Source organism: Pristiophorus japonicus, chromosome 7 (genome assembly GCF_044704955.1).
Source record: "Pristiophorus japonicus isolate sPriJap1 chromosome 7, sPriJap1.hap1, whole genome shotgun sequence".
In the NCBI taxonomy this organism is placed as follows: domain Eukaryota; kingdom Metazoa; phylum Chordata; class Chondrichthyes; family Pristiophoridae; genus Pristiophorus; species Pristiophorus japonicus.
The window spans coordinates 27,593,455-27,616,078 of record NC_091983.1 but is presented as its reverse complement, the minus strand read 5'-3'; the positions used below and the strand labels follow the sequence as shown (position 1 = coordinate 27,616,078).

At 44.2% G+C, this 22,624-nt stretch overlaps 1 protein-coding gene across 5 annotated transcripts in view; it reads right to left on the bottom strand.

Moving 5' to 3' along the window:
• Nucleotides 1–22,624, bottom strand: part of dst (dystonin) — a 647,938-nt gene that overhangs the window by 387,977 nt on the left and 237,337 nt on the right. For all 5 annotated transcript variants that reach the window (XM_070884881.1, XM_070884882.1, XM_070884878.1 and 2 more), the window contains one exon: nt 12,646–12,812. In XM_070884881.1, coding sequence (XP_070740982.1) covers nt 12,646–12,812 — 167 coding nt within the window. The remainder of the gene's footprint in view (nt 1–12,645; nt 12,813–22,624) is intronic.

The window sequence follows — 22,624 nt, the reverse complement described above, 5'->3', positions numbered from 1 at the left end:
AAATTTAAGACGGAAACAGACAAGGGATAAGGGGTTATGGGGAGCGGGCAGGGAAGTGGAGCTGAGTCCATGATCGGATCAGCCATGATCTTATTGAATGGCGGAGCAGGCTTGAGGGGCCGTATGGCCTACTCCTGCTCATATTTGTTATGTTCTTATGTAAACTAAATCCAAAGGTTGGATGAATGAAAATAGATCTCGGAAGTGAAAAGAGAGAGAGAAAGTGCTTGCATTTATGTACTGCTCACAACCTCAGGAAGTCCCAAAGGACTTCACAGCCTACTTTTGAAACGTGGTCAACGTTGTAATTAGGAAAACGCAGCAGACAATTTGCGCACAGCAACGAGATAAGTGACCAGATAATATGATTTAGCGATGTTGGTTGAGGGATAAATGAGGGCACTGGGAGAACTTGCTCTTCTGCCCATAGTTCCATGGGATCTTTTACATCCCACAAGGCAGCAGGCCAGGGTTGCATCGTTGAAATAAGAGGATGGAGCAATATTCTTTGCTCATTCCTTGGGATCAGGGAACCTTACGGCAGAACTTTCAGGAGTTTCAATGCCAAATGGCATTTTCTCATTCTAACCTTCGGCTCCAATGTACTTTAATGTATTCAACATGGAGCCACAATAGCAGATAGAAGACAATTTACACTGGATGCACAGGTCAGTAAATCAGCTCCACTGAATAGTAACTGAAACCAAAGCTGCAATGTGCCATTGCAGAGCTGCAATCACCGCAGCAGGCAGGACAGAGATACCAGAGAATCCAAGACTGGACATAAGCATTGCAAGGTAAGGGATTACACTGAAGTTCTTATGGGGCCAGACTTTGCCTAAAGCCCACTACCACTGGATTGCCGCCCAAAAAGACCGCTAAGATTCTTCAAACAAAAATTGCATTAAAAAAAGGGAAAAAATACCGCCCGGCAAGAAAATGGATCTTACACGTAGACTCTCGGCCATTAAAAGCGATCCTGGGCAAATTGGTCGGTTCTTAACCAGAATGGGTGGTAAGTACTCAAACTTAGACCAAGGCTGCGGTTGGGCCTAGGGAGGGGGGAAAACTCAAAAAAACTTTTTTCAATGAAACAAAATATATAAAAACCTTCAACTTACCTTTCTTTGCAGGAGTACTGACCTACCACCCAGCACCGGCATGGCCGGTTTTTTTCGGTCTTACCGATGGGTCACCGCTGAGCCCAAACTTGGGCAGTGGTGGTTTTTTCGTCGGTGCACGCGGGCAGTCTGCTCCCCACTGGTATTTTGAAAATGTCGGCAGAACTCTTTAAAAATTGAAGTGGACATTTTCACCGGGTGGGTTTCTGCCGAAAAAGAGCTGTACCGCCGAGAAAACTGCCGAAAATGAAGAGGAAAGATAGCCCATAGAATGTGAAAACATAGAGGAGCCATTCGGCCCATTGTGCCTGTGCCAGCTCTTGGAAACATCTATCCTAGTCATCTCATTCCTCTGTTTCTTTCCCCCATTGTCCAGCAAGTATCTATCCAATTCCCTTTTGAAAGTTACGATTGAATCTGCTTCCACCGCCCTTTCAGGGAGTACATTCCAGATCATCATAGCTCGCTGTGATTCTCATCTCTCTCTGGTTCTTTTGCAATTACTTAAAAATCTGTGGCTCCTGGTCACCGACCCATCTGCCAGTGGAAACAGTTTCTCCTTATTTACTCTATCCTAATCTGAGGAAGGGCGTTCTTGCTATTGAGGGAGTGCAGCAAAGGTTCACCAGACTGATTCCCGGGATGGCAGGACTGACATATGAGGAGAGACTGGATCGACTGGGCCTGTATTCACTGGAGTTTAGAAGAACGAGAGGGGATCTCATAGAAACATATAAAATTCCGACGGGACTGGACAGGTTAGATGCAGGAAGAATGTTCCCGATGTTGGGGGAGTCCAGAGCCAGGGGACACAGTCTAAGGATAAGGGGTAAGCCATTTAATGAGATGAGGAGAAACTTCTTCACTCAGAGAGTTGTTAACCTGTGGAATTCTCTACCGCAGAGAGTTGTTGATGCCAGTACGTTAGATATATTCAAGAGGGAGTTAGATATGGCCCTTACAGCTAAAGGGATCAAGGGGTATGGAGAGAAAGCAGGAAAGGGGTACTGAGGTGAATGATCAGCCATGATCATATTGAATGGTGGTGCAAGCTCGAAGGGCTGAATGGCCTGCACCTGCACCTATTTTCTATGTTTCTATGTTTCTAAAACTCTTCATGATTTTTAATGTCTCTATTAAAGCTCCCGCGAACCTTTTCTCCCCCCCAAGGCAGACAGTCCCACAGTCGCCCCACGTAACTGAAGTCCCTCATCCCTGGTACCATTCTAGTACATCTTTTCTGCGCTCTCTACAAGGCCTTGACATCCTTCCTAAAGTGTGGTGCCCAGAATTGGACGCAATACTCCAGCTAAGGCCTAACCAGTGTTTTATAAATTTCCAACCTTTGCTTTTTATTCATTCACATGCTCAAGATTCAATGGCATAAACTGCATTGGAACCCTTCAATGGTCGCTTGCGTGATGTGACCATGGAAGAAATAACACAGCTCTGTAATCACAAATCCTCCCGAAACAATTCAGTAGTTTGCAAAACACTTTCATGGAAATTGTGCTTTTATTTAGTTTTTAAAAAAAATTATGTCCATCAAGGTGAGGAATGCTCGCACACAAGGAAGCAAAACTCTTCAGACCTCAGGTATTTTTAACTGAAAGATTCCAACATGAGTTGCAGTACAATCAGACACAAGGCACACTCCACTTTTATCCCTCAACGAACACCTTAAACAGGCCGACTGATCATTTATCTCACTGCTGATTGTGGAGTTTGTTGTGTGTAAATTGGCTGCTGCCTTTCCCTACAGCGACAACACTCCAAATGTACTTCATTGGTTGTAAAGTGGTTTGGGACATCCTGAGGTCGTGCTAAGGCGTGCTATAAATGCAAGTTCATTCTTTCTTTCAATTATGGGTGAGGGGACATAGTTTAGTGAAGCATGGTCAAAAAAAATGCAGACAACAGTATTTTGTTTTTTTGAGTAGGAAGGAATTAGAAAGGTGGAACTGAAACCACGACAGGTTTCTTGATAAACTGGATGAATTCCTGTTGATAAATAGGATTCAGTGACATCGGTGGCAGAATTGCGTCAGGAAACTTGATGGGAGGATTGGAACAATTGACTGGATGAGCCAAAGGGCGTCTTCTGCCCAAAGTATATGATATTGGTCTATATTATCCCCAATGGCAATTCTTCTGCAATATTTTAATCATACAAATGCCTGGCTTGTGCACCTCATCATCTGTGAACTATATCTTCACTTCCAGCCCAGCACACACCCAGGCACAAACAATTATTTCAAGTGTAATCCCACTCACAAAGTCAAATCACAAGACCCGCATGTTACTCAACCGTGACATTTTTATGCACAATTATTGTTTCTGTAATGTACGGGTGGATCCAACTAAAGGAATTCCATCCCATTAGCACTTGCAAAACACAGAACACAATGCAAAAGCCTTTGCAGTAAACAAAATTGTCTTGAGTGTTTGTTTGTAAGAATACTGCCTTTTTAAAAAAAAAAACGCAAACATACCGAAAATAAAACCAAAGTACAAATTTCAGTTTGCAAAAGTTAATAATTCCAAGTAGATTCCCCAGGGAAACCCATTTTTGGAAATTAAGTTTGGTCAATACAACAGTCGTGCTTTCATCCTGCCTCAAAAGTGGGGATTCACAAGAGGCCAGAATTGGAGGAGCGCAGAAATCGTGGAGGATTACAGAGATAGGGAGGGGTGAGGCCATAGAAGGATTTGAAAACAAGGATGAGAATTTTAAAATCGAGGCGTTGCTTAACCAGGAGCTAATGTAGGTCAGCGAGCACAGGGGTTGTGGGTGAACGGGACTTGCTGCGGGTTCGGACACGGGCAGCAGTGTTTTTGGATAACCTCAAGTTTATGGAGGTTAGAACACAGGAGGCCAGCCAGTAGTACATTGGAACAGTCAAGTCTAGAGGTAACAAAGCCAAGGATGAGCTTTCAGCAGCAGATGAGCTGAGGAAGGGGCAGAGTTGGGTGATGTTACGGAGGTGGAAAGTAGGCGGTCTTAGTGATGGCCGGAAGCTCATCTCGGGGTCAAATATGACACCAAGGATACGAACTGTCTGGTTCAGCTTCCAGGAATGCTCACCTTGAAGTCTGTTCTTCTCTCCAAAGGGATTCAGTTTCTCTCTTTCCCACTTTACAATAGTGACTACACTCCAAAAGTGACTGTAAAGCACTTTTCAATGTCCAGTGGTCGTAAAAGGCACTTTCTAAATGCAAGTCTTTCTATTTTTCTTTCTTCACCTTGCTCACCTTCATTGCATTCTGTTTCCCTTCTCGCATTTGATCCCCTTTGTTCTTTCCTCCCCGCCCCCAGCCCACCCCACCTTTTCCCTGCCCCTGTTTTTCCTTAAAAAGTGTTAAATCGCTAACTTTTTCCAGTTCTGATGAAAGGTGAGCGACCTGAAAGGTTAACTCTGCTTCTCTCTTCACGATGCTGTCTGATCTGCTGAGCATTTTGCAGCATTTTCTATTATTATTACACCAACCACTTGGTATTTCCTGCACTGTTTTAAATCATTTCGCCGGGACACCAGGTTTACATCAAGTGCATAGCACAGAAACAGGCCATTTGGCCGAACTGGTCTATGCTCCACGCGAGCCTCCTCCCATCCCTCGTCATCTAACCCTAACCTTCTATTCCTTCCTCCCTCATGTTTATCTAGCTTCCCCTTAAATGCATCGATATTATTCGCCACGTCTACTCCTTGTGGTAGCGAGTTCCACATTGTCACTGTTATGTTCAGAATAACTCCACAAGACTGTATATTGTAAGCTCAAACTGTTGTGACCTTGGTCTCTTTAATGTAACTCCAGAGTGAGGAAGCAGCCTTTTATACCTGCTTGCCGGGGTGTGCAGGTGAGCCTTGGATCTTCCACAGGTGCGCCCCTTGGTGGCAAGTCTTTAAACATTGGTAATGTTTACATACATAACACTCACCACTCTCTGGGAACGGCTGCAGGGCATTCTGGGGGACGAGAGTGAACAGCCAGAGGTCGTGGTCCTCATCAGTACCAATAACATAGGTAGAAAGAGGGGTGAGGTCCTGCAGGCAGACCTTAGGGAGCTCGGAGATTAAAAAGCAAGACCGCAAAGGCAGTAATCTCCGGATTACTCCCGGTGCCACGAGCGAGTGGGTACAGAAATAGAAGGATAGAGCAGATGAATGCATGGCTGGAAAGTTGGGTGCAGGGGGGAGGGCTTTAGATTCCTGATGCATTGGGACCGTTTCTGGGGGAGCTGGGACCAATAGCCTCACGGGGGGCGGGGGGGACGCGGTTGCTAGTGCTGTTGGGGAGTAAATTAGCTTGGCAGGGGGATGGGAACCTGAGAATAGAGTCAGTATGGAGGGAAGAAAAACTGGAATTGGAAAACAAAAACGTAGAGAGTAAATTAGGACAGAGGAAACAAGGGCTAGATAGTAGTCAACAGGGGGGTCTGGCTGTACTAAATGGTATATACTTCACTGCAAGGAGTATAGCGAATAAGGCAGATGAGCTGAGAGCACAGGTAGACACTTGGGTGTATGATATTATAGCCATTAAAGACACGGCGAAAAGAGGGGCAGGTATGACAGCTCAACATTCCTGGTTAGAGGATTTTCAGACAGGATCGAGAGGGGGGTAAAAAGGGAGGTGGGGGATTAAAGTATTGATTAAAGAAACTATTACAGTTGAAGAGGGATGATATGATAGAGGGATCATCAAACGAGGCCATATGGGTCGAACTGAAAAACAAAAAAGGGATGATCACACGGCTGGGAGTGTACTATAGACCCCCAAACTGTGAGAGGGAGATAGAAGAGCAAATATGTCGGCAAATTTCACAGAAGTGCAAAAACTATAGGGCAGTAATAGTAGGAGATTTCAACTATCTTAATATTAACTGGGATAAAATTAGTGTGAAGGGTATAGAGGGTGCTGAATTCCTATAAACTTTTTCAGCCAGTAAGTAGCAAGTCCAACACGAGAGGGGGCATTTCTGGATTTAGTTTTAGGGAACGAAGCTGGGTAGGTGGAAGAGGTATCAGTGGGAGATCATTTAGGTGCTAATGACCATAATTCAATTAGCTTTAAGGTAGTTTTGGAAAAGGACAAGGATAGACCAGGAATAAAAGTTCTAAATTAGGGAAAAGCCAACTGTGCTAAGCTGAGAAGTGATTTAGCCATCGTGGGCTGGAAATGGCTGCTTGAAGGTAAATCAGTGCCACAGCAGTGGGAGGCATTCCAGGAGGAGATCCGGAGGGTTCAGGCCAAATATGTGCCCGTAAAGAAAAAGGGTGAGACTAACAAATCCAGAGCCCCTGGATGTGGAGGGACATGCAGGGTAGGATAAAGAAAAAAGGGAGGCTTATGACAGATACCGAGAGCTCAATACTGCAGAATCTCTGGAGGAGTATAGAAAGTCCAGGGGTGAAATTAAAAGGGATATTAGGAAAGCAAAGAGAGAGCATGAAAAATTCTTGCCGTAAAATCAAGGAAAATCCAAAAATGTTTTATAAATATATTAAGAGCAAGAGGATAACTAAAGAAAGGGTAGGGCCTACGAGAAACCATGAGGGTAATCTGTGTGTCCATAAGACAAAGGTTCTCCACCAGCCTGTCCTCGCCGCACAGCACTGCCCCCCCAGTCATCAAGATAAGATCCACATCGCGGCCCTGGACAACGTGGACCATTTCCCATACCTCGGGAGCCTCTTAGCAAAAAGAGCAGACATTGACGATGAGATCCAACACCGCCTCCAGTGCGCTAGTGCAGCCTTCGGCCGCCTGAGGAAAAGAGTGTTTGAAGACCAGGCCCTCAAAACTGCCACCAAGCTCATGGTCTACAGGGCTGCAGTAATACCCGCCCTCCTGTATGGCTCAGAGACATGGACCATGTACAGTAGACACCTCAAGTCACTGGAGAAATACCACCAACGATGTCTCCGCAAGATCCTACAAATCCCCTGGGAGGACAGACGCACCAACATTAGCGTCCTCAACCAGGGCAACATCCCCAACATTGAAGCACTGACCACACTTGATCAGCTCCACTGGGCAGGCCACATCGTTCGCATGCCAGACACGAGACTCCCAAAGCAAGCGCTCTACTCGGAACTCCTTCATGGCAAACAAGCCAAAGGTGGGCAGAGGAAACATTAAAGGGACACCCTAAAAACCTCCCTGATAAAGTGCAACATCCCCACTGACACCTGGGAGTCCCAGGCAAAGACCACCCTAAGTGGAGGAAGAGCATCCGGGAGGTCGCCGAGCACCTCGAGTCTCATCGCCGAGAGCATGCAGACATCAAACGCAGGCAGCGGAAAGTGTGCGCGGCAAACCTGTCCCACCCACCCTTTCCCTCAATGACTATCTGTCCCACCTGTGATGGAGACTGTGGTTCTCGTATTAGACTGTTCAACCACCTAAGGACTCATTAAGAGTGGAAGCAAGTCTTCCTCGATTCCGAGGGACTGCCTGTGATGAATGTGTGTGTGGAGGTGGGAGATGTGGTTTTTAATGAATACTTAAATCTGCTTTCACAAAGGAGGGGCGATGCAGACACTGCTATTGGGGAGGAGGAGTATGAAATATTAGATGAAATAAACAGTGAAAGAGGAGGCAGTAAGGGGTTTAGCAGCTTTGAAAGTGGATAAGTCCCCAAGCCCGGATGAAATGTATCCCAGGCTGTTAAGCGAAGTGAAAGAGGAAATAGCAGAGGCTTTGACCATCATTTTCCAATCCTCTCTGGTTTCAGGTGTGGTGCCAGAGGACTGGAGTACTGCTATTGTGATACCTTTGTTTAAGAAGGGAGAAAGGGATAGACCGAGTAATTACAGACAAGTCAGCTTAAACTCAGTGGTGGGAAAATTATAGGAAACAATTCTGAAGGACAGGATAAATCTTCATTTGAGAAAGATACGGATTAATCAAGGACAGTCAGCATGGATTTGTTAAGGGAGGGTCGTGTCTGACTAACTTGATTGAATTTTTTGAGGTGGTAACAAGGAAGGTCGATCAGGGTAATGCGTTTGATGTATTTTATATGGATTTCAGCAAGGCTTTTGATAAGGACACACATGGTCGACTGGTCACGAAAGTAAAAGCCCATGGAATCCACGGCAAAGCGGCAAGTTGGATCCAAATCAAGAAATAAAAGGTAATGGCTGATGGATGTTTTTGTGACTGGAAGGCTATTTCCAGTGGGGCTCTGCGGGGCTCTGCACGAGGTCCCTTTCTTTTTGTGGTATACATCAATGATCTAGACTTGAATATAGTGGGTATGATTAAGAAGTTTGCAGATGATACTAAAATAGGTTGTGTGGTTGATAATGAAGAAGAAAGCTGTAGGCTGCAGGAAGATATCAATCAACTGGTCAGGTGGTCAGAACAGTGGCAAATGGAATTTAATCCGGAGAAGAATGAGGTAATGCATTCGGGGAGGGCTAACAAGGCAAGGGAATACACATTAAATGACAGGACACCGAGAAGTGTAGAGGAACAAAGGAACCTTGGATGTATGTCCACAGATCCCTGAAGGTATCAGGCCTGCTTGGTAAGGTGGTTAAGAAGGCTTGCGGAATGCTTGCCTTTATTAGCCGAGGCACAGAATACAAGAGCAAGGGAGTTATGCTTGAACTGCATAAAACACTGGTTAAGCCACAACTGGAGTACTGCGTGCAGTTCTGGTCACCGCATTACAAGAAGGACGTGATTGCACTGGAGAGGATGCAGAGGAGATTTACAAGGATGTCGCCGGGAGTATTAAAAACTAGTATTAAAACACTACCTAAATGCACGCAGCATTCGAAATAAAGTAAATTAGTTGACGGCACAAATCATTACAAATGGGTATGATTTGGTGGCCATAACAGAACCGTGGTTGCAGGGTGGCCAAGACTGGGAATTAAACATACAGGGGTATCTGACAATTCGGAAAGATAGACAAGAAGGGCAAGGAGGTGGGGTAGCTCTGTTAATAAAGGATGATATCAGGGCAGTTGTGAGAGACGATATTGGTTCTAATGAACAAAATGTTGAATCATTGTGGGTGGAGATTAGAGATAGTAAGGGGATAGTGGGCATAGTTTATAGGGCCCCAAATAATAACTTCACGGTGGGGCGGGCAATAATCAAGGGAATAATGGAGGCTTGTGAAAAAGGAACAGCAGTAATCATGGGGGATTTTAACCTTCCTATCGATTGGTCAAACCAAATCGCACAGGGTAGCCTTGAGAAGGAATTCATAGAATGCATACGGGATTGTTTCTTAGAACAGTATGCTACAGAACCTACAAGGGAGCAAGCTATCTTAGATCTGGTCCTGTGTAATGAGACAGGAATAATAAATGATCTCCGAGTAAAAGATCCTCAAGGAATGAGTGATCACAGTATGGTTGAATTTGTAATACAGATTGAGGGTGAGGAAGTAGTGTCTCAAACGAGCGTACTATGCTTAAACAAAGGGGACTACAGTGGGATGAGGGAAGAGTTGGCTAAAGTAGACTGGAAACACAGACTAAACGGTGGCACAATTGAGGAACAGTGGAGGACTTTTAAGGAGCTCTTTCATAGTGCTCAACAAAAATAGATTCCAGTGAAAAAGAAGGGCCGTAAGAGAAGGGATAACCAGCCGTGGATAACCAAGGAAATAAAGGAGAGTATCAAATTAAAAACCAATGCGTATAAGGTGGCCAAGGTTAGTGGGAAACTAGAAGATTGGGAAAATTTTAAATGACAGCAAAGAATGACTAAGAAAGCAATAAAGAAAGGAAAGATAGATTACGAAAGTAAAATTGCGCAAAACATAAAAACAGATAGTAAAAGCTTTTACCGATATATAAAACGGAAAAGAGTGACTAAAGTAAATGTTGGTCCCTTAGAAGATGAGAAGGGGGATTTAATTATGGGAAATGTGGAAATGGCTGAGACCTTAAACAATTATTTTGCTTTGGTCTTCACAGTGGAAGACACAAAAACCATGCCAAAAATTGCTGGTCACAGGAATGTGGGAAGGGAGGACCTTGAGATAATCACTATCACTAGGGGGGTAGTGCTGGACAGGCTAATGGGAATTAAGGTAGACAAGTCCCCTGGTCCTGATGAAATGCCTCCCAGGGTATTAAAAGAGATGCCGGAAGTTATAGCAGATGTATTCGTTATAATCTACCAAAATTCTCTGGACTCTGGGGAGGTACCAGTGGATTGGAAAGCAGCTAATGTAACGCCTCTGTTTAAAAAAGGGGGCAGACAAAAGGCAGGTAACTGTCGGCCGGTTAGTTTAACATCTGTACTAGGAAAATGCTTGAAGCTATCATTAAAGAAGAAATAGCGGGATATCTAGATAGGAATAGTGCAATCAAGCAGACGCAACATGGATTCATGAAGGGGAAATCATGTTTAACTAATTTACTGTCATTCTTTGAGGATATAACGAGCATGGTGGATAGAGGTGTACCGATGGATGTGGTGTATTTAGATTTCCAAAAGGCATTCGATAAAGTGCCACACAAAAGGTTACTGCAGAAGATAAAGGTACGCGGAGTCAGAGGAAATGTATTAACATGGATAGAGAATTGGCTGGCTAACAGAAAGCAGAGAGTCGGGATAAATGGGTCCTTTTCGGGTTGGAAATCGGTGGTTAGTGATGTGCCACAGGGATCGGTGCTGGGACCACAACTGTTTACAATATACATAGATGACCTGGAAGAGGGGACAGAGTGTAGTGCAACAAAATTTGCAGATGACACAAAGATTAGTGGGAAAGCGGGTTGTGTAGAGGACACAGAGAGGCTGCAAAGAGATTTAGATAGGTTAAGCGAATGGCTAAGGTTTGGCAGATGGAATACAATGTCGGAAAGTGTGAGGTCATCCACCTTGGAAATAAAAAACAGTAAAAGGGAATATTATTTGAATGGAGAGAAATTACAACATGCTGCGGTGCAGAGGGACCTGGGGGTCCTTGTGCATGAATCCCAAAAAGTTAGTTTGCAGGTGCAGCAGGTAATCAGGAAGGCGAATGGAATGTTGGCCTTCATTGCGAGAGGGATGGAGTACAAAAGCAGGGAGGTCCTTCTGCAACTGTATAGGGTTTTGGTGAGGCTGCACCTGGAGTACTGCATGCAGTTTTGGTCACCTTTCTTAAGGAAGGATATACTAGCTTTGGAGGGAGCACAGAGACGATTCACTAGGCTGATTCCGGAGATGAGGGGGTTACCTTATGATGATAGATTGAGTAGACTGGGTCTTTACTCGTTGGAGTCCAGAAGGATGAGGGGTGATTTTATAGAAACGTTTAAAATAATGAAAGGGATAGACAAGATAGAGGCAGAGAGGTTGTTTCCAGTGGTCGGAGAGACTAGAACTAGGGGGCACAGCCTCAAAATACGGGGGAGCCAATTTAAAACCGAGTTGAGAAGGAATTTCTTCTCCCAGAGGGTTGTGAATCTGTGGAATTCTCTGCCCAAGGAAGCAGTTGAGGCTAGCTCATTGAATGTATTCAAATCACAGATAGATAGATTTTTAACCAATAAGGGAATTAAGGGTTATGGGGAGCGGGCGGGTAAGTGGAGCTGAGTCCACGGCCAGATCAGCCATGATCTTGTTGAATGGCGGAGCAGGCTCGAGGGGCTAGATGGCCTACTCCTGTTCCTAATTCTTATGTTCTTATGTTCTTATGAGTGGAGAATCTAAGCTATGAGGACAGATTGGATAGGCTGGGTTTGTTTTCCTTGGAACAGAGGAGGCAGAGGGGAGACCTCATTGAGGTGTATAAAATTATGAGGGGCCGAGATATAGTGGACAGAAAGGGTCTATTTCCCTTAGCAGAGGGGTCAACAACCAGGGGGCATAAATTTGAAGTAATTGGTAGAAGGTTTGGAGGTGATTTGAGGGGAAATTTCACCCAGAGGATGGTGGGGGTCTGGAACTCACTGCCTGAAAGGGTGGTAGAGGCAGAAACCCTCACCACATTTAAAAGGTATTTGGATGTGCAATTGAAGTGCTACGGACCTAGAGCTGGAAAGTAGGATTAGGCTGGATAGCCTCTTGTTGGCCGGCACAGACACGATGGGCTGAAATGGCCACCTTCCGTGCTGTAAACTTCTATGATTCTAAAGAAGTTCCTTCTCTAACCCCTATTGGATTTATTAGAGCCTATCTTTTATTTATGACCTCGAGCCTTTCAACATCTACCTTATCGAACCCTTTCATAATCTTAAAAGATCTCTATTAGGTCATCCCTCAGCCTACTCTTTTCTAGTGAAAAAAGAGCCCTAAGCCTGTATAACCTCTCAGTTCTGGTATCATCCTTGCCAATCTTTATATCACCTTCTCCATCACCTCTATATCCTGGTTATAACCTGGAGACCAACATTGTGCACAATACTCCAAATGTGGTCTAATCAATGCTCAACACAAGTATAACAAGGAAAGCTTCCTGTACGTGATACCACTGGTTTAGTCACTTCATACTCCAAGTCGCAGCATGAAACACCTATGAGCAGACAGCAGTATGTATTTGACCGAGGTGGAAACGCAGTACCTGTATTTATGAATGATCGCGTTGAATAATCTGCCATCTCTCCAGCACGAAGTGAAGTTTTCACACCGGACTCCAGCATAGCCCTCCGTTGCCTGTTGTGACCACAGTAATAGCTTCTCCTTGGCCGACATGTCCTCAGACTCCCCAGTAACATGGATGTCAGAGATCTGAAGAACAAATTTTGAAGTGAATAAATAACATCCATCGCTGGTGTTTCTTGGTCCCAACAGAGACTTTCCGAACATTTACCACTCTCAAACTAGTCACTTGGTGCAAGGCATGCAACCCTTTGCTCTCAAGATTCAGAAACCCGCCAAATGGGACAACCTGAGGCAAGACCCAACATCTTAACCGCTCGGTTGCACTGTTTTTTCCGGCACAATAAGCCCGAACTCAGCGTAACCAACCAACGCAGAGGACCATGGAGTTTTACAGGAAAATTACAGTACCACGATCTTTGGCACTAGTTTAAGCACTGCGTAACAAGCTGCTTCCACCGAAAAAATGAATTCATCACCAAGGTCGCTCATTGCACCCATTTGTGGGCCTTGGGGCAGGGGTCTCTGAAAATTCAGCTGTTTCTTTTGGGTGCAAGAACACCAAGAGGTACATTTTGAAACTTTTAAATGTTTTTTTTTAAATTTACTAAGAAACTGACTATTATAACTAACTAGCTTAAAGTCACTATAAATATATCAAGGAATATCTTTTTACGTTTAAAAACACTGCCCAGTTGCGCTGGTTCATGGCAGATTTTGCATTAGGCGACAGGCAAATGAGTTTGAGCAGAAATTCCGGAAAAACACTTGTCAAAACGGGTTATCGACTGTGCCCAAAGAAGAAACTCAACCCCAATGCCTGTTAGTTTAAATAGTAGTTCACAGCTAACCATTCATCCCAGTGAAACAATTCATACTAGTTACACCCAGAGTGTGCAACGCCCTACAACATTTGAACCTGGTAAACCCACAAGAAACAATACAATTTGCATCGGATACACCGACTTAATTTGAGAGAGTGGATAGAGAGAGAATGTTTCCACTTGTGGGGAAGAGCAGAACTCGAGGCCATCAATATAAGATAGTCACCAAGAAACCCCGTGGGGAATTCTGAAGAAACTTTTTTTACCCAGAGAGTGGTGAGATGTGGAACTCGCTACCACAGGGAGTAGTTGAAGCAAATTGTACAGATGCATGTAAGGGGAGGCTAGATAAGCATATGAGGGAGAAGGGAATAGAGGGTTATGCTGATAGATTTAGATGAGCAAAGACAGGAGGCAGCTTGAGTGGAGCATAAATGGACTGGTTGGGCCGAATGGCCTGTTTCTGTGCCATATATCCTATGTAATCTGCTTGTTGGCAACTACACGAGAACTGACAGGCTTCACAATGATCGCATCACGTATCAGCTGAATAAATGGTATACATGGCCATTTATGCCATTCACCCAGAGCTTTTGTCGAACTTCCACCGCATCTGCTGCACTCTACGCCCATTATATGTATTTTTATTTATAAACAGAGCGAGTTGTTATGATCTGGAGTACACTGCCTGAAAGGGTGGTGAAAGCAATTTCAACAATAACTTTCAAAACGGAACGGGATATATAATATGATTGGGCATAGTCAACATACATTTATGAAAGGGAAATTACAGATTTGTCAAACACAAAGAGTTTTTTGAGGTTGTAACAGGGTAGCAAAGGGAGAACAAGTGGATGTAGTATATTTGGATTTTCAGAAAGATTCGATAAGGTGCCACACAAGAGATTTTTACACAAGGTTAAGGCACGTGGGTTTGGGGGTCATATATAAGCATGGATTGAAGATTGATCAATGGACAGAAAACAGAGACAAGTATAAACGAGTCATTTTCGGGCTGGCAGAATGTAACTGGTGGGATACCGCAAGGGTCAGTACTTCGGCCTCAGCTATTTACAAGCTATTTCAATGACTTAGATGAGGGGACCGAGTGTAATATATCCAAATTTGCTGACGATACAAAGCTAGGTGGGAAAGTAAGTTGTGAGGAGGGCACAAAGAGGCTGCAAAGGGATTTAGACAAGTTTCTTGAATGGGCAAGAATATGGCAGATGGAATATAATGTGGGGAAATGTGAAGTTATTGACTTTGGTATAAAAAAAATAGAAAAGCAGAATTTTTTTTTTTAAATGATGAGAGATTGAGAAATGGTATTCAGAGGGACCTGGGTGACCTTGTACATGAATCACTGAAAGTTAACATGCAGGTACAGCAAACAATTAGGAAACCAAATGGTATGTTAGCCTTTATTACAAAAGGATTGGAGTACAAGAGTAAAGACATCTTACTACAATTATATAGAGCTTTGGTGAGACCACATCTGAAGTACTGTGTACAGATTTGGCCTCTTTACCCAAGGAAGGATATACTTGTCTTAGAGGGAGTGCAACGAAGATTGACTAGACTAATTCCTAGGATGGGAGGATTGCCCTTTGAGATTAAGCAGACTAAGCCTATGTTCCCCAGAGTTTAGAAGTAGTAATGATCTCACTTAAACCTATAACATTCTTACATAAGAAATAGGAACAGGAGTTTGGTCCCTCGAGCCTGCTCCGCCATTCAATCAGATCATGGCTACAACTCCATGGCAGATGCGGTATCATGTGGATAAATGTAATGTTATCCACTTTGGTGGTAAAAACAGGAGGACTGATTATTATCTGAATGGTCAGATTTTTAAAGGGCGAGGTGCAACGAGACCTGGGTGTCATGGTACATCAGTCATTGAAGATTGGCATACAGGTACAGCAGGCAGTGAAGGCAGCAAATGAAATGTTGGCCTTCATAGCGAGAGGATTCGAGTATAAGAGCAGGGAGGTCTTACTACAGTTGTACAGGGCCTTGGTGAGGCCACACCTTGAATATTTGGTCTCCTAATCTGAAGAAGGACATTCTTGCAATTGAGGGAGTGCAGCGAAGGTTCACCAGACTGATTCCTGGGATGGCAGGACTGACATATGAAGAAAGACTGGATCGACTAGGCTTATATTCACTGGAATTAGAAGAATGAGAGGGGATCTCAGAAACATACAAAATTTTGATGGGATTAGACAGGTTAGATGCAGGAAGAATGTTCCCGAAGTTGGGGAAGTCCAGAACCAGGGGGTCACAGTCTAAGGATAAGGGGTAAGCCATTTAGGACCGAGATGAGGAGAAACATCTTCACTCAGAGTTGTGGGCATGTGGAATTCTCCATCAAAGAAAGTTGTTGAGGCCAGTTCGTTAGATATATTCAAAAGGGAGTTAGGTGTGGCCCTTATGGCTAAAGGGATCAAGGGGTATGGAGAGAAAGCTGGAATGGGGTACTGAAATGCATGATCAGCCATGATCATATTGAATGGTGGTACAGGCTCGAAGGGCCGAATAGCCTACTCCTGCACCTATTTTCTATGTTTCTATGTTTATGTTTCCACTTGCCGGCCTGCTCCCCATAACCTTATCTTTCAAAAATCTAAATATCTCCACCTTAAAATATATTCAATGACCCAGCCTCAACAGCTCTCTGGGGTGAAGAATTTCAAAGATTCACAACCCTCTGAAAGAAAATAATTCCTCCTCATTTCCATTTTAAATTGGCTATCCCTTATTCTGAAACTATGTCCCCTAGTTCTCGATTCCCCCACGAGGGGAAACATCCTCTCTGTATTTACCCTGCCAAGCCCCCTCAGTATCTTACATGTTTCAATAAGATCCCCTCTCAGTCTTCTAAACATCAATGAGTATAGGCCCAACCTACTCAACCTTTCTTCATATGACAACCGCTTCATCTCAGGAATCAACCTCGTGAACCGTCTCTGAACTGCCTTCAATGTGAGTACATCCTTCCTTAAATAAGGAGACCAAAACTTTACGTAGTACTCCAGGTGTGGTCTCACCAACACCCTGTACAGTTGTAGCAGGACTTTGCTACTTTTATACTCTATCCCCCTAGCAATAAAGGCCAACATTCCATTTGCCTTCCTAATTACTTGCTGTACCTGCAGAGTAACTTTTTGTGTTTCATGTACAAGGACGCCCAGATCCCTCGGTACCACAGCATTTTGCAATCTCTCTCCATTTAAATAATAAATTGCTTTTTTTATTTTTCCTACCAAAGTGGATAAACCTCACATTTTCCCACATTATACTCCATCTGTCAAATTTTTGACCACTCACTAAGCCTATCTGTATCCCTTTGTAGATTCTTTGTGTCCTCCACAAAACTTGCTTTCCCACCTATCTTTGTATCATCAGCAAACTTGGCTACATTACACTCGGTCCCTTCATCCAAGTTGTAAGTAGTTGAGGACCGAGTACCGATTCCTGCGGCACCCCACTAGTTACAGTTTGCCAACATGAAAATGACCCATTTATCCCAACTCTGTTTGTTCGGCAATCCTCTATCCACGCTAATATATTACCCGAAACCCATGAGCTCTCAAGGGGCTCGACAGGGTAGATACTGGGAGGATGTTTCCCCTAGCTGGGGAGTCTAGAACTAGGGGGGCGCTGTTTCACAATAAGGGGTCAGCCATTTAGGGCAGAGATGAGGAGAAACGTCATCATTTTGGATTTCTTTGTCTCATTGCAGTCATCGAGTACATTCAAGACAGAGATTGTTAGATTTTTGGATACTAAGGGAATCAAGAGATATGGGAATAGTGCTGGAAAGTGGAGTAAAAGTAGACTCCTGCTCCTATTTCTTACGTTCTTATATATTTGAAAAGGAAAAATTTGTAGGGCTATGGGGCAAGAACAGGGGAATACGACTAATTGGATAGCTCTTTCAGAGAGTTGACAGATAGCCCCCTTCTGTGTTGTATCATTCTACGATTCTCTCACCAGCAATCATTTGCTAAAATGACTGTCAGAATTGTGGGTTGTGATGTGAATCTGGTTTCCCAAGAGGCAAGCCACGATTTCTAATTTCAATGATGTAACACAGCAACTCATCACCCAACCATCTCTTCAATAATTCATCATCTGCTGTCTCGAAGGTGTCTGGTACAGTACTACAATACTTCAGAAGCACTTCCAAAAGCAAAATATGGCTATATTTGGCCACTAGAGAGAGCTTCACCTCGATCTAGCAGATGAGAATCCCAGACCAATGTTCCCCGTCAATTTTGGTTTGGGTTGCGGGGCCCCTTTGACGGCCGGCCCGGCCAATTCAAAAATCCCGCAGGCCCGATTTTTGCGTTTAAAAGCCGATGAGCCGGCTGCTCAAAAGCTTCAGAACACTGCACGGCTGCGCAGCTTAAAGGGAACACTGGTCCAGACTAAGTACTGAGCAAGAGCCAGAAGCTGAGGCTCTCACCTCTGAGTCAGAAGGCTGTGGGTCCAGAGACATGAGCACAAAATCTCGGCTAACACTCACGGAGGTGGTGTCTTTTGGAGGAGACCATAAAGTGAGGCCCCGTCTGCCCTTTCAGGTGGACATAAAAGATCGCATGGCACTACTTCAAAAAAGAGATGGGGAGTTCTCCCCGGTGTCCTGGCCAATATTTATCCCCCAACCAACATCCCTAATCAGATTATCTGGTCGTTGTCACATTGCTGTTTGTAGGACCTTGCTGTGTGCAAAATTGGCTGCCTCGTTTCCTACAGTACAAAAGTGACTACACTTCTAATGTACTTCATTGCCTGTAAAGCACTTTGGGACGTCCCACGGTTGTGAAAGGCACTATATAAATGCAAATCTTTTTAAAAAAATCTATTTACCTGGGCCTCTTCTGGTTATGATCCGGTCTGTCGCCAGCTTTCACTGGCAGGTCCGGAGCATTACGGGCCTTTGTCAGCCCAGGCGTAAAATCGCGTGCGCATCGCAATGTCACCATCGCACCGTGACGTCACCTGTGCAATCAGGCCCCACTTGTCTGGGGCAGGCGGCTGTGCAGAAACCAGGGAATGGCCGGTTAAAATGCCGTTTGTCTTGAACAGGCGGCTTCCAGTCGTGATTTTAGCCCTCGCCCGCCCTTTCCCTCTGCACAGATTTGGAATTGGGACTTCTCCCCAACAATGATAAACTGGAAATTAATTATTTTCTCGGCCTTTACTCTGCATTTATTGCGCTGTATAGTCTTGTCTGATATCTGCTTCTGTAATTCACATTTGGGGTGAAAAATAATCTGGTTATTTTAGACATGAAGTATCTTCCTTTTCTTAACTGCAGGTTAGTGATTCGAGCTCAGTTGCATTCTGTGTCCCATTCCCACTTCACTTACAGCCAGAATCCTTCATAGATTAGCGATGGCAACAATACCAGATCAGTAATTCAATCTAATTTTCGAAAGTGGGTTAAAAGGTGCGGAGAAGATTTACTAGAATGGTTATGTGGAGAGATTTGAGAAGCTGGGGTTGTTCTTAGACCACAGAAGATTAGGGGGGAGATTTAATAGAGGTGTTCAAAAGTGTTTTGAGGGATTTTGATAAGAGTTGATAGGAAGAAACTGATTCCATTGGCAGGAGAGTCAATAACCAGGGGACACAAATTTAAGGTCATTGGCAAAAAAGCCAGGAGGGGCGATCTGAAAAGAACTGCCTTGAAAGGTAAAGAAACAGATTCAATTATAATTTCAAAAGGAAATTGGATCTATACAGCAAAAGGAAAAATTTGCAGGGCTATAGGGAGAGAGCAGCGGAGTGCGACCAATTGGAGAGCTCTTTCAAAAATCTGGCACAGGCACGATGGGCTGAAAGGCCTCCTTCAGTGAGTTGATGAATTCTATAATACGAGATGCCGTTTTCAATCGGTGAGTGGTTCGCAGATTGGTGCTGCTGCTCGTTTCCTGGAACGGCGCCCTCGCTCCACGAAATGTGTTACCGACAGCCAAGTAAAACTGCGGCACAAGGAATACCCGCAAGGTGGGTACAGCAAACCTGGCAATGCGCACAGCTCAAGCTGGGAGTTGTGGCCGACTGGAAAGCAGCAGGGCACTCGAGAGTACATGGGGAGTTCACGCGTAACCTCAGCATAAACACAAACCAAGCAGGACGTTTTTGGATGAGAACATTCCAGCAAATTTACCTCTGACACTATTGTGGCGGGTGGGGAAGGGCTGGTGAGAACATTCCATAAACTCATTGACAGCAACTTTGATGCAACTGTTCTTGACCTATAGGAATTGTAGATGAACAAAGGCCCAAAATCCATCGAGTTCCCTTTCGACTCTCCTATAGTCACATGATACAACGGTAATAGAGTTGTTGACTAATCAGAGCAATCAATCTCCATTAATGAGCCTACAACAGACCCAGACATGAGGCATGGAAAACTCCCAGTGGACAAGAGCTTTGAGATCAAAGTAACCTGTTCCTCCCAAGCATGCTACACTCACATGTCATGTGTCAAATTACACATATACTGCACCTCAATTTTCTGAAAGAAATCTATCTAATTTGCATTTCAATTAATCAATACTAAGTGCTCCCTCTGTCTGCCGAGGGAGCCTGTTCCATAGACAGACCACTCGCTGCATACAAAGCAGTATCTTCTTCAAGCTTACAATTTCATTTTTGCTTAATTCCATTGGTAGCATGGTGTGCCCAGGCAAGAATCTGAACTTTTCTCCAACCATTCTCCTCATCTTCCTAAAAAAGTCACATTTTTAATTCCATCATTGTGGTTTGAATCAGTCCTGCAAATTTGCCCCCATCTCTCGCCCTGAACATGCTCTGCACTTTTGCTGTTTTGCTTTTGAACTTCCCCACACAAGGGTGGATCTGAGACCATCTAAATGGCCAGTTGCTATTGAACAGAGCTACTAACTACTGTAACTTGTACACTTTCTACCTCACACGTAAACCACTGGGCATTGTGCATCACATGAACAGAATTCACTCGTTGCACAAAAATACAGCTTTGCATTGTATACACGTCAATACCATTGTACTTTCTTGCAAGCCCTCCTGCCCCCACTTTCAGCTGTCTGAACCTTTATCAATTGGATAAAGCCAATAGACTGACAAACTCATGGCTTCAATGGTGTCAGCCATTGCTCAGTTGGTAGCATTCTTGCCTCGGAGTGAGAAGCACTGCTTCAGGACACCCCTGGGAGGAACCCTGGAGAACAATCTTTGGGGGTGTCAGAATACACCATTTTTGCAGTAAATTTGCTAGAACTTGACCACATTTAATGATCCAGCATGCTTCGCGAGGCCAAGAGACTAGCTGTTGTGAGAATCTTGTACAATAAGACTGCTAAACTCTACAAACTGTCTTTCTCATAGATCAGGGAGCGAGGGACCTTGAGCAGGAACAAACTTGTCAGCCATCACCGAAAACCAGGGGCATCTGCAGACAGTGGCCAGCTTTGAAGTTACTAATGTAAAACATTTAACTGACTATTGATAAGAAGATACGCACGCAGTGGGCTAATTATCAAGTTTTGATGTATAAACAGTGCTGCGAAAAAGACATTTGCTGCTGCAGTCGAGGGCAACTTGGTCAGCTGCCAGTTAAAGTCGTATGTTTAATCATCACCAAACCGACCACTCGCTGGTATTAGTGCGTATGTGGGCTTGATTTTAAAGTATGGGAATAATACGGTGTTTGCTGAAGTATAATCAAAGGGGTATTATATGCAACAGTTTTGTGTGAACTTGCTTGTAATTTCTTGATGATTTTCAGTGAAGTGAAGTTTTTCACAAATCCATTGGTTATTGAATTGTTTTGTTCCACGGATCAGAACTCTATAAACTGTTGGGCGGGGCGAGGAGTTAATTCTGCATGTCCTGAAGGTGGGGTATTAAAAAAAAAGTGTTCTCCACCTTTGTCTATTAGTTATACAAAACACAAATCCAGTATGCAAAAGGCTGAAGCTGACTGAACTTGCTTTAACATTCCAGGGAGCAAGATGACACAATGTTGTACAATTACTGCCATAGGACATACAGTCTTATCATGGGTGAATCAGAAAGTATACCACACATGTAGGGTTGCCAACCCTCCAGGATTGCCCTGTAGTCTCCAGGAATTAGAGATGAATCTCCTGGACACTGCTGGGAACACCCCAGGAGAGAAAAATCGTTTTTTTTTTAAAACATTTTCTTCAAACACTTTTTTATTGGTTATAAAAATATTGAAAAGGTTGTTCTGTGGGAAGGCTGTGGGGCTGGCAGTGTAAGGTGACCAATGGCGGTAGTGTGGGGGCAGGGGCAGATGAAGGCAGGTCATGTGATGAAACCTCCAGGAATATGCACAACCAAAGTAAGCAACCCGACTGTACACATTTGAATCATTTGGCTTCCTCTATTACTTGACTTGCAGTTTTTTTGTAATCCCTTATTTGCGTCGTCACCAGCAGAAATTCCTTGCTGGACACATTTCCTACCAATGCGAAAGATCTTAGTCTCAAACTCTCTTTACTTTACTTGTGTTATTGTGGCTCAGTGGGCAGCACGCTCACCTCTGAGTCAGAAGGTTGTGGGTTCAAGGCTCTCTCCAGAGACTTGAACCCAATATACAGGCTGACACTCCAGTGCAGCACTGAGGGAGACCCTAAACCTCTCTCAGGTGGATGTAAAAGATCCCATTGCACTATTGCGAAGGAGGAGGAGGAGCGGGGGAGTTCTCACTGGTGTCTTGGCCAACATTTCTCCCTGAACCAGCATCACTAAAAGCAGATTAACTGGTCAATACTGTTTGTGGGAGCTTGCTGTGCGCAAATTAACTGCCACATTTCCTACATTACAAATGTGACTACACTACAACAGTAATTAATTAGCTGTAAAGCACTTTGGGACGTCCCGAGGTCGCGAAAGACACGATAGAAATACAAGTTCTCATTCTTTCTTCAGTATTACCACAGACAACAGGCACACAGCCCGTTGTTAGCCTGTTGCTGTGGAATCTGCTCCACATCATAAAACTGTCAGTAGCCTGGGGCGATGATACAGCCTGCATCTTCAAATTAATGAGAGTGCTAATTTCAATGAAACTTGCCGCATCTTTTTAAAAGA